Below are 12,804 nucleotides of genomic sequence, written 5' to 3'. Positions count from 1 at the left end.
TGTTATAAAGTGTTGTTATCTCAGACTTGCTTATACATTTTTGTCTTCACAGGCTGACTTTTATAAAAAAAATTAAAGTTTAATTTTGTAAACTTCTTCATATTTTCAAAGCACTTTCACAGCTATTATGTTATTAAAGCCACTTTTAATGGGTGAAAACATATTCCTATTCCCAGTGAAGAAAGAGGAAAAACTGGCACTAATAGATTAAATAATTGATCTATATGACATGGTACCAGTATAATTTAACATATAGTAAAAAGTCCTTGAAGCTGAGTCTAAACTCAGATGTACTGACTCCTTGTCCACTATTTTTTCCCACTATACCAAACTATCTCAGGCAAACAAGAATGCATGTGTAAAGTACAAGCAGGAACAATTATTTTAATTGACTAAAGTAGTATAAATGAGACCTTTTTTATGCTGGGCATACGGTAGGCACTTGAAGTCTGTTGAATTAAAAAACAGCTTGTGACATGCCTATTACAGTTCCTGGTTTGCATACATATGCTTAGTAGAGATTTATTATTTAAACTCCTCTTTTTGATAAACACATTTGAAAGGGGACATTTTCTCCCAGTGAAAATTTAAGTACAAGGTGGTTTATATTTAAGACAGTTTCATTTCGGGGCCTAGCACATCATGATTGAAAACTGATTTTTTTTTCCCTATCTGAATTATTCCTTTCTGTAGACTAGCGCAAACCACACTTTGCCTGCCAAACGTATGACTCAGAGGACCCTGAAGACTTTTTGTACCCTCCGGCCACAACCCAGAAACCCTACGCCGTTTCCACGTGAAACAACCAAACACGGTCTCCTGAGCCGCTACTGTGAAGGCTCCTCTACAAACAGCGAATGAGATGGCAGCGCCCCCTTCTGCTCCCACCCCTCCACGTATTTAGCATCCAATCGCTTTTCTCTGTCCTGCGGTGGGTCTCTGGGATTGGCCAGAAAAGGGATCGGCGCGGGACCACTGCGCCCGGGCGGAGCACAGCGACTTGTCCGTCACGTGCGGCCGCCCGGCCTCCCGGCGGTGCTGAGCGCCTGGCGGAGCCCTGGGGGCGGGGCCGGGGAGCTGCTGCGCCTGCGTTGTGGGCGTTCTCGGGGAGCAGCTGCCGCCGCCACCGCTATCGTCGCGTTCGGGTGTAGAATTTGGAATCCCTGCGCCGCGTTAACAATGAAGCAGAGTTCGAACGTGCCGGCTTTCCTCAGCAAGCTGTGGACGCTTGTGGAGGAAACCCATACCAACGAATTCATCACCTGGAGCCAGGTACGGTCGGGCCACAGCGCCCTGACTAACCGCCTCCTCTGTCCGTCTCCCGCGTGGTTGTCTTTTGCGGCCTGCAGCTCGACGCTCCCTGCGAGGCCCGCGGCGCGGGGCCTTGGCGTTCGGCCTGGCGGGGGACCCCTGTATTGTTCGCGCAGGGAGCCGCGGGGGCCGGGCCGGCGCCGCTCGCCTCAGGCCGCGGTGGGGGAGGGGCGGCCCGCGCGGGGCGTCGCGGCCCTGGTAACCCTGTAACGGTCCGGTCCGGTGGGGTCAGCGTTCGGGACCCGGGAGGAGCGAGGGGAACCGACCAGCCGAGGGCGCGGGAGCCACGTTACTGCACACTCATCCTCCGTCCTCCCGCTGGACTCACGGGTTATACGAATCGAATCGCGGAGGGGACAGGGAGCCCCCGGTCCAGGATCGTCAGCGCAGGGGTTTATGAGAAGAAATCTTTACCTCAGTGACCTGATTCTCCCCCCCCCCCCGCCCCCAACACACACACACCCCGCTTTGCGTCTGGATCTTTGTGAGTAGAGCAATCAGGGAAATAGGCAAATATGTTCAAATGCAAGTTCATAGAAAATGGCAAATTATTCTTTGGAGATTTTGGGCCATTTGTATAATCGGATTTTATGACTATTATAATAAAAGTGCTAATAGGTGTTCAGTAACTTAGTAACCTCTAAATTTCACTGAACAAGTTACTAGCAGGGTGGTAAATGGATGGCTTGATTATTGGTTTGATCTCATCTGTTTTAAACAAGGATGACCTTAATCAAGCCCCTTTGGTTGTCTGGCTTAAATTGAGTCATCCTTAAGATGGATGGGTTGCCTAGGTGACCTTCTAGTTCCAAATGTGAAGATTCTAGGCAGAACGATTATTTACATCAACAGTGCATTCTTGTTAGAATACACTCCAAGGCTGTTGGAATCATTTTATGAAGGCTTTCTCTTATTGTAGACAATCACCTATTTGGGCATATTTTCATGTGTAGAGTTCTTGAGAAGAATAAGTAAAAACTACCTGAATGGTTCTTGGCACCTGTTAAGTGCTGAGTAAATGTATCTCCTCCTCTCTTTCTTTTCTGTTCCTTTCCTGTTGTAGGAACTCTTAGTTTTATTTACTTTTATCTTAACAGGGAGCACCATATTGAGTACATGAAGTTTTCACTATTATAATATCGTATTTTGCTTTGTGTTAGTGTCATTTGTTTATTTTTAACACTTTATTCTAGAATTTAATTTTCATATGGTCAATATAGGCAACTGGGTTATCTTGTTAGGCCCCTACACCAGGGGTGGGGGGCATTGTGTGAATGTATGAATTAAGCATTTGATGAATTCTGTACAGTTGTACAAAGAAAGGTGAAAATAAGGAAGCCAGCCACCAGCATGTGCTTAAAATAAACAGATGTCTCATGCTTTTCATCAGTCAGAAGGATTAAAAGTGGACAGGGATGGATCAGCACAGACTGTTACTCAGCCACATATTCATGTTAGAAATTGGATTGAGATTCTCTCCCCACCCAAGCCGACTTTATTGTACCTTTTTGGCTGGACAAGCCTTCTGGTTTTTTTTTACTGCCTAGAAATGGTGCCTAAATATGCTGGCAGTTGGTTTTAATTAAATGATATTATGGCAGTGCAAGATCTAATAAGTACTCATTAACCAAAATATCGTAATAATATTCTTGTTTTCTGAGTGGTATCAAATGTGGAGTTTCACACTGATCCATAAACGTATCATTTTATGAATTCTAAATCAAATAAATAAGCCACTTAATCACTCTTATCCCATTATTAAGGCTAAGCCTTATGTTTTAACTGCTCATTTTCTAATATGCCTATGGGACAATCAAAATGTCAACTCATTGAGGTCAGTGTCTGTGCCAGAGACCCAGTAGGTGTTTAATAAATGTTTGATGAATGAATGAAATCCCTGGAAAATGTAATGGGAGTTGTGGGAATGATAAAGATAAAACTATGTTTGAAAAGAATCTTAGAGATCATCAAGGTTAGCCTCATCCTTGTATAGATGAGGATTTGAGGCTTGAACAGGTTACTTATCCATAATTATACAGCTAGCCAATTTGAAGATGGAATCTCTAACAGAGATTTCTGAGGTCCCAGATCAGTCTCCCATCAATATCACTAAAATTAATACAGATTGGCACCATATTTAGTTTTATACCAAATGTTTGCTTCCCCAGATTAATTGACAATTCTGGCTTAATGTTTTCAGGGCTAAGCCTGGTTCCTTAGGGCAGCTGTCTGTTACTTTTGCTCTCCACAAATTTTTCTAAAAGTAGTGTTAACACTGAAAGGTAAAACTTTAATTAAACAATAATGTTAGGATGACAAACCAAAATAAGTTCCTCTTTTATATTTATGGTTGTTTCTGGTTTCCTTCAAGCTTGTTGTACTGTACTTCTGTTGAGTTAATTTCACATTTATACTATCTGAGTGAAAATCTTACTGAGAATTTTTAGAAGAAGCAGATGTTTGAGAACCAGGCAATCTTTTATGCAGTTTTTTTCCACTGGTGGAAAATAATTTATTTCCCTAGCTTGAGTATAAAACAAGGGAAGAAAACTCTTACCAACTGCATTTTGGAAAGTTTGGCTTAATATCACTAAGATGTACAAGTTTAGTTTTCCTTGACACTTGCAGTATGACAAAATTGAAAAGTGAAGTAGTACCCTCATTCTCACCATTAAATACAGAAATGTAATGTTCTGAGCAACAAAATTATACTAAATTTGCTATTGACTCTAGAATAATAGAAACATCTTTAGGTCCAGAGTGTCTTTAAAAAAACATTGTACTTTTTTCCATTTTCCACTTAATCTCCTGGGAAAAAATTCTTTTTCTTTCTTTCTTTTTTTTTTTTTTTAATATTTCCTATTGTTATATATCTATTCTTGGCTTTGGTAGAGAGTTTGTTGCCAGAATCAAAGACAGAGTTTGTGCTGTTGGACAACCTAAAACTATTTTAAATGTAACAGGGTCCTAAAGAGAGGGCACATGTTTAGCTTGGAAGCAACTGGGGAAACTTGATATTCAGAGACAGGTTGTGGAGGTTAAATGGAAGTTCTTGCTATATAGTGAAGACCTATCTTTACTGTTAATCAGTATAAACTGAAGTGCAGCATTATAAAAGAGCTGGCAGGTCATTCTTTTGTCAGTGTTCTTACCTTCGTTGCTGTTCTTCAGATTGCTTGGTAAGACCAAGTGATTTACACTGAAGATCTCATACCTATCTGTTGCATCTTTTTGTGTCCTTTGGCATTCTGTACTTCTCTATTCCTCTCATCAGCAGAGATGAATAGGACATAGGAGGTAGAGGGAGCAAAAACAGAATTTTTCCAGTGTTTTCTGTTTTGGATGAATTTGAGCAGTAGGCATTTAGACTTTCCAGTGTACTATGATGGTATTATTTTGAACATCCCAGCAACCATTGCATTGTTTTAGTATTCCAAAAACAAACAATAAGAAAGGCTACAAGTGCAGCAGGGTAGCGGTAAAACTCAGCTTAAAGGAGCCTGCAGAAAAGTTGAAAGATTCATTCAAAGATCTGTTTGCAAGTATTTTTTATTTGAGAGAGAGAGAATGAGCTAAAGACTCAGAAGAAATGGTTGATGATAGACTGGTTGTTAAAGTTACAAATTAGAAAAGTGTTTTAAAGTGATGGATCTGAAGTGTTAGGTTATTAGTAGGAGTATTTTGAGTGTTCTAAACCTGCAGTCCCCAATCCCTGGGCTACGGACCAGTCCTGGTCCCAGTCTGTGGCCTGGACTGGTTGTCCAGCAGAAGATGAGTGGCAGGTGAGCAAGGGAAGCTTCATCTGTATTTACAACCCCTCCTCATTGCTGGCATCACTGCCTGAACTCTTCCCCCCACACTAAATTCCATGGAAAAATTGTCTTCCATGAAACCAGTCCTTGGTGCCCAAAAGGTTGGGGACTGCTGTTCTAAACAGTGCAAAAAGGTTAACTTGGACAGTAACAGCTGTTACTACTCTTCGGAATCTTGTCAGCATTTGTGGGAAAGGTTTATGGAGAAACCAATCTCTCCCACCCCACTCTAGTAGCTTTCTGTCCTTTGTAAAATGTTTAGGGAGAGTTCTGTTTTTTATGGCTTGAGCCTTTCACAGGTTTAAATGGCAGTAAGGTGGAATTTTTGCACACAAAGAAGTTATTAATTTTAGGGTAGAGACTGAAGGAACACTATAAGCATGGATATGGAATGATACGAGTGAAGTGAATAAGTGGGAATATGTGAAAGAAAGCTCAGGTGTAAGCAAGAGACATTCATCTCCATTTGTTATAATCAAAGAGTCGAAATTCTAAAACTAGAATTTGGTCCATTTGGCCAAAGATTCATTTAGTCAGTCACAAATATTTGTTATAAATATGTTATGACTTCACAATGTGTTAGATACTAGAAATTCACTAATTTTGATTCACTAATTTTGATTATGAATCAAAATTCCTGCCTTCATGGAGTTTACATTCAAGTGGTAAAAACTGATAAATAAAAAGTTAACAAACACAAGTCAGGTGTGGTGATGCCAGCCTGTGTTCCCAGCTACTCAAGAGGCTGAGGTGGGAGGATCACGTGAGCCTAGGTGTTTGAGACCAGGCTGAGCAATATAGGGAGATCCAATATGTACAAAAAATAAAAAATTAGCTTGGCATGGTGGTGTGCACTTGTAGTCCTGGCTACTTGGAAGGCTGAGGTGGGAGTATTGCTTGGGCCCAGGAGGCTGAGGTTACAGTGAGCTGTGATCAGGCCACTACAGTTTAGCCTGGGTGACAGAGTAGAGACCTTGTCTCAAAAAAAAAAAAAAAAAAAAGGCAAATAATTTCAGTTACCATAAAGAAAATAAAGTAGGGTAAGCAAACGGGTATATCTGTTAGGGTCTAGACAGAAGACAGAACCCACAGGTATTTAAACAGTGAAACTTTAATAGAATTACTGACTATATCAGGGAAATTGGAGTAAAGAAAACTCTAAAGAGTATAGGAATGATTACAGAAGCAGCTATTACAGATAAGGCTGAGATAGAGTACCCAGGTATGAACCCTTTCCCCCAAGGATAAGATCCTAAGCTTGTTGGAGAGAGTATGGCCATGTCTCACTGAATGGCAGAGAAACCATTGGTGTGCACTGGTGGAACTTACTTGAAACCCAGCCTTCAAAATTTGCTGGGAAGTATGCCCTCTAGGACAGGGGTTGGCATATAGCCCATGTGCCAGCCATCTGTTTTATAAATAAAGTTTAATTGAAAACAGCAATGCCCAGACTACTTACATATCATCTATAGCTGCTTTTTCACTACAAAAGTAGAGTTAAAATGTTATGATCTGCAAGCCTAAATTATTAACTATCTGACCCATTAAGAAAAAGCTTGTCAGCATTTGCTCTAGAAAGCTGTTCATGGGGAGATGTCTTGCTAGAGATGCTCTGTTTTGAAACCTCCCAAAGGAGAGGGAGTGCCAGGGAAAGCTTCTGGCCTTTGAGTGCTCCTGACCACCATTCTCGTCAGCATTGCAAGAGCTAGGTGCTAGAGAACCTGCTTACACTGCAGGAGCCTGCTAAGGGGACACAGCCAGGAAAGAGAACCCTGTTCTCTTGTCATATCTCTCTAGTATTCCCTACTTATAAAGCTTAACATCATGGCAGCTAGTGAAAGGTATTTAAGGGACCTAACTCCATGTTTGAAGAGCAGACAATGAAGAATGAATTCGGAACAATAAATTGATAACTGTCATGTAAACTGACTGGTTTTGTGGGTATTTTAGGCATGGTGATGAGGAAAGCCTCTCTGAGGAGGTGATGTTTGAGCAGAGACTTGAATGATTAGAAAAAAATGGGCCAGCCAAAGGTGAATGGCAAATGTAAAGGCCTTGAATATGGCATGTTCAAGGAAACAGGAAGGCCCATGTGGTTGGAGTATCTTTGGAGAACAGGAGAGTGAGGGCAGGAGCAGATGGTATAGTAGACCTTAGTGCTGTGGTATAGAGATTACAAATGAAGGGACCAGTTAGAAGACCAACACAGTTTTCCAATATGGTATTAAAAATATCATATTTAATACCTATGAATATGATATTGGCTCAAACTAGGATCGTAGCAGTAGAGGTGGTGAGAAGTAGTCAGCTTTGGTGGTGAGAAATAGTCAGCTTTGATGTCTGCTTTGAAAGCAAAGCTGTAGGACTTGCTGATGAATTGGCTTTAGTTGGAGGAGGGACATGAAAGAATTAAGAATGACTCATAGAATTTGGCCTGAGCAACAGGACGAATCCATTTGTGAGATAGGGGAGGATAAGAGAAGTATAGATTGGGGATTTTGTTTGGTTATAATAACTTGGAGAATAAAATGAATCTCTAGTATCATTTGGAAATTGTTTCATTTTGCTTACATTCGATTGACCATACTTATTTCATATGGCCACACCTATTTCAAAAGGGGTGGGGAAGTGCAGTGCTAGGAAGAGCAGGAATATTTCTAAATAGCTGACTGACTTCCATACTCCAAGATGTCCAAGTGGAAATGTTGAATAGGTTGTTGACTATGGGACTTTGGCATTCAGGGTGGAGTTTGGAGCTTGTGACTGGTAAAGCCATAGGACTGAATGAAATCATGTAGAAAGATGCATGAAGATAGAAGGAACTGAAACATGAGGTATTCCAACATTTAGAGGGGTGAAGATAAGGAAAAGCCAGCAAAGGAGACTGAGAAGGAACAGTGAGAAAGGAGGAAAATCAAGGGAGTGAGGTCATAGAAATTAGTGAAAGAAAATAGTTCAAGAAAGAGATGATCAACTGTGTCATGTGCTGTTATGAATATTCTTATATACCTCTCCTGGTGTATATAAGCAGAGTTTCTCTAGAGTTGGTATATCTGCATGAATTGCTGAAAAACAGTGTATGAAATGTTTAACGTCAAGATAGTACAACTTGTTTTCTAAGAGAAATTAGCTTAATCTCCTGTTCAGTCATGTATGAGATTTTCTTTTAATCTACCTCTTCTTCAAAACTGGATAGTATTCATCTTAATTTTTACCAGTCTAGTGGATGTAAGGTGTTATCTTAATAAGGTTTTAATTTATATTTTTCTGACTGTTGAGTTCTAAAACCTTGTCATGTTTTTTGGCCATTTGTGTTTTTTCTGTGAAATGTTTGTTTTGCCCATTTTTATGTTGGTCTTTATTTTTAGGAATTCCTTATATGTTCTATATATTCATTTCTCTGAGTATATGTGTTGAATATATCTTCTCCCAGTTTGTGGCTTATCCTTTCACCATTTTTTGATGAGAAGTTCTTAATTTTAGTATAATTAAATATATGAATCTTTTTTGTGATTCACGTTTTTTGTTTCTTCAGATTGTTTTCCCCTAAGGAGAAAAGCATACTTTTCCATCTTCTGAAATTTTTAAAGGTTGCATTTCATATATAAGTCTTGATTCCATGTGGAGTTGATTTTTGTGTGTGGTTTGAGGGATCCAGTTTTACTCTTTTCCACATAATATTTAATTGTATAGTACCTTTATTGAATAGTTCCTCCTTTTTCCAGTGTTCTGTTTTGCCACTTCTTATGTCACAATCTTAGTCAATTGGGATGTTATAACAAAATACAAACAATAGGAATTTCTTTCTTTCTTTCTTGTCCTTTTTTTTTTTTTTTTGAGAGAGTCTTACTTCGTTGCCCAGGCTAGAGTGAGTGCCGTGACATCAGCCTAACTCACAGCAACCTCAATCTCCTGGGCTCAAGTGATCCTTCTGCCTCAGCCTCCCGAGTAGCTGGGACTACAGGCATGTGCCACCATGCCCAGCTAATTTTTTGTATATATATTTTTAGTTGGTTGATTAATTTCTATTTTTTTTTAGTAGAGATGGGGTCTCGCTCAGACTGGTTTTGAACTCCTGACCTTGAGCAACCCGCCAGCCTGGCCTCCCAGAGTGCTAGGATTACAAGCGTGAGCCACCAGGGCCAGGCCAGGAATTTATTTCTTATAGTTCTGAAGATTGAGAAATCCAAGATGAAGGTACTAGCCAGTTGGTTCCTTGGTTAGGGTTCTCCCTGGTTTACAGAGCCACTTTCCCCATGTTCTCATGTGTCAGAGAGACAGAAAGAGAGTTCTGGTCTCTTTCTCTTATTATAAAGACAGCTATCATGGGGGCCCCACCTTAATGACCTCTTTGAAACTTCAGTTGCCTCCTAAGGGCCCTACCTCCACATACTATCATATTGGAGATGAGGCTTTAACATGTGAATTTTGGGGGAACACATACATTCAGCCCATAATGGATGTTACGGTTTTGTTTCTGGATTCTCTATTCTGTTTAATTGGACAATTTATCCAATGCCTATATTGTACTCTCTTAATTACCGTAGCTTTAGAGAAAGTCTTTTGGTAGGGTAGGTAACCCATTTGTCAGGAGTGTCTTGATTATTGTTGGTCTACAATAAAGTTCCATTTAAAAAAAAATGCTTGTTGGATTTTTATTGGAATTGCATTACAACTATAAATCAAATTAGAGAAAATAGATATCTCTATGATATTGAATATTCACATGAACAAGTATATTTCTAAATTCATTTTGTTTAATAAAATCTTATAATTTTTTGTTATTAGATCTTGCACATCTTTGTTAGGTTTCTTCCAAAGTATCTTATAGAAGTTTTAAGTGGTGTCTTTTATTTAATAATACATTTCTAGCTGTTGGTAGTAATTAGAAATACAAGTAATTTTTGTATATTGATAATAAACAGGTGAGCAGGTCACTTTACTGATTTGAGTTCCCTGAGTGTACACCCATGGTATCTGTGAATGACAATTTTTTTTTTCCTTTCAGAACCTATGCATTCAATTTTTATTTCTTTGTAGTTACTAAGACCTCAGGATGGTGGACAGTAACAGTGATCATGGGATTCTTGCCTTGTTCTTAATTGTAAAGGGAAAGTTTTTAATGTTTCCCTCTTAAGTTACTAGCTGTTAGAATTGAGAGTTTTTAACTTATCTCTTTGTTGACATCAAATTCAGTGGGGGAGGGGCTTGCCAGAATGGAGGATACAAGAAAAGGTTGACTTTGGTAGAGTGGGTAATGGATTTGAAAGGGAAATGGGTTGAGAACATACTAAATTAAAGAGCATTGTGTAAAAATGTTAATAATTATAAATTCAAGTGAAATTTGAGATGGTTAGAGGCAGAAGTGTAGATGTTATAATCATATAAAATAAAGAAAATAAAGTTAATAATAAGTTATACTGGTGTAGATGAGATTGTCTAAGGAAAGAATATAAAGGGCAGCATGATCAAGGATAGAAACCTAAGAAGCACATCTACCTCTTATTTGATAGGTGGAAGAAAATAGAAAGTAAGTATGAGAGGTAAGAGACCCAATGGCCTACAGTGTCGAAGCCCAGAGAGTAGAACATTGAAGGAGGGGATTGTTAGTAGTACCAAACCAAGTGAAAGGCCACAAAGAGATATAGGAAGATAAAGACTAAAAGGAATATTGATTTTGGCATTTGATGTTTTAGAAAGCTGATTTAGTAGTGAGGGAAACCAAAACCAGTTTTTAGTGAGAGCTAAGTGAATGAATTGGAGAAGGGGGATTTAAAAATTGTTAAATTTGCATTTAAGGAAAAGACAAATGGGTAGATTAAGAGGGAGTAAAGTGTAAGAGGGAAAATTAAGGTAGAAAAAAATGCATGCATTTTTAATTTTGAAAGTACTGGTTGTTATCAGACATTTTACGTTTTGCCTGTCTAATAAGGGAAAATTATTATTTGTTTTGACATAAATTTCTTCAATTATGAATAAGACTAGGCCTTTTCTAAATTTTACATTGAGTTTTTCATCAAACAAGATTATTTCTATTAGTAAGAAAGTAGAGGAGAGTGGAGATAGGGTAGGAAGCTAGCAGTTTCCATGGATAAATTTATTTTTATCTGTATGTCTTCCAGGTTTAGTATGTCATGTTTCCAAAAACTTGGTTGTAAAGAGTGAGGTAGCATTGAGCTTTTGTTTTTTTCCTCCCAAATGGAAAATTTTAAAAATAATCTTTCTCCATTCTGATCCCCCATTTGAATGCTGTCTTTACTTATTACCTGCTAAATTCTCAAATAGATTTGCTGCTGCTTCTGTCCTCACTAGTTTGTCCATTCATCTCTTTAATTATTCCTTCCTTAGTACCAAACTCTTGTAAACACTATAATTTTATCTGGGCCAGCCACAGTGGTTCATGCCTGGAATTTCAGCACTTTGGGAGGAGGAGGTGGGAAGAGCACTTGAAGCCAGTTCAAGGCCAGCCTGGGCAACTTACCAAGACCCCATCTCTACAAAAAATAAAAATAAAATTAACCAGGTGTGGTGGTGCATGCCTGTAGTCCACTTTTTCAGGAGGCTGAGGCAGGGAACTCTTGAGCCCAGGAGTTCAAGGCTACTGTGAGTTATGATTATGCCACTGCACTTTACTGGGGACTGTGGAGTGAGATCCTATCTCAAAAACAAAAAAAAGGAAGAAAGAAAGAAAGAATTTTATCATGAGGTTTAACACACTCTTCACCACTGTTTTCAATATTTTCTTGCCTGTTATGTATTTTTACAAATGAACCTAAGTATTGAATATTTGGTTGTGATAGCATCTCTGTCTCTATTCCAAAAATTTTTTTAATTGAGAGAATTTAATGTATTGGTTAATTTGGGGATAATTGACAGCTTTACAATACTGCATTTGTCTTCCTTTATATCTCTGTAGCTTTAATATTTTCTTAAAGATCCTGTATATTTTTAAAAAATTATTTTTAGATACTTAATGTTTTTCTGTTATTCTTGGGATCTTTTATTCCATTTTAGTTTCTAATTGTTTTTCTAAATTGGGGTAATATATACATAACATTAATCATTTTAGCCATTTTTAAATGTACTGTTCAGCAGCATTAAGTGTATTTACTTAATAGTTTTTATGCAACCATTACCAACATCCATGCCAGAATGTTTTTCATCTTTCCAAACTGAAACTTTATACCCATAAGACAATAACTTCCAACACCCATCCTCTAACCCCCAACAATCACCATTCTACTTTCTATCTGTATGAAGTTGGCTATTCTAGATACCTTAAATTATACAGTATTTGTCCTTTTGTGACTGGCTTATTTCACTTAAAATAATATAGTCAAGGTTCATCCATGTTGTAGCTTGTGGTAGAATTTTCTTTTTTTTCTTAAGGTAGAATAATATTGCATTGTATGTATATACCACATTTTGTTTATCCATATATATTATCATGTGCTGATGGACACTTAGGTTGCTTCCATCTATTGACTATTGTGAATATAATGCCACTGTGAACATGGAGTAGAAATATCTGACCAAATCCCTGCTTTCAGTTTTTTTGAGTACATATCCAGAACTAGAATTTCTGGATTATATGGTAATTCTATGTTTAATTTTTTGAAGAGCCACTATATTGTTTTTCACAGCAGCCATGTCATTTTATATTCTCACCAGTAATGAACAA

At 38.5% G+C, this 12,804-nt stretch overlaps 1 protein-coding gene across 2 annotated transcripts in view; it reads left to right on the top strand.

Moving 5' to 3' along the window:
* Nucleotides 1–997: 997 nt before the first annotated feature.
* Nucleotides 998–12,804, top strand: part of HSF2 (heat shock transcription factor 2) — a 42,793-nt gene continuing 30,986 nt past the window's right edge. The window contains exon 1 of one of the 2 annotated variants that reach the window (XM_012777545.3): nt 998–1,272. In XM_012777545.3, coding sequence (XP_012632999.1) covers nt 1,180–1,272 — 93 coding nt within the window. In that variant the 5' untranslated portion in view covers nt 998–1,179. The remainder of the gene's footprint in view (nt 1,273–12,804) is intronic. The other variant, XM_012777544.3, reaches the window with a different exon arrangement.

The sequence above is a fragment of the Microcebus murinus genome, chromosome 5, assembly GCF_040939455.1.
Source record: "Microcebus murinus isolate Inina chromosome 5, M.murinus_Inina_mat1.0, whole genome shotgun sequence".
Taxonomy (NCBI): Eukaryota; Metazoa; Chordata; class Mammalia; order Primates; family Cheirogaleidae; genus Microcebus; species Microcebus murinus.
This window is presented reverse-complemented; position numbering and strand designations above follow the sequence as displayed.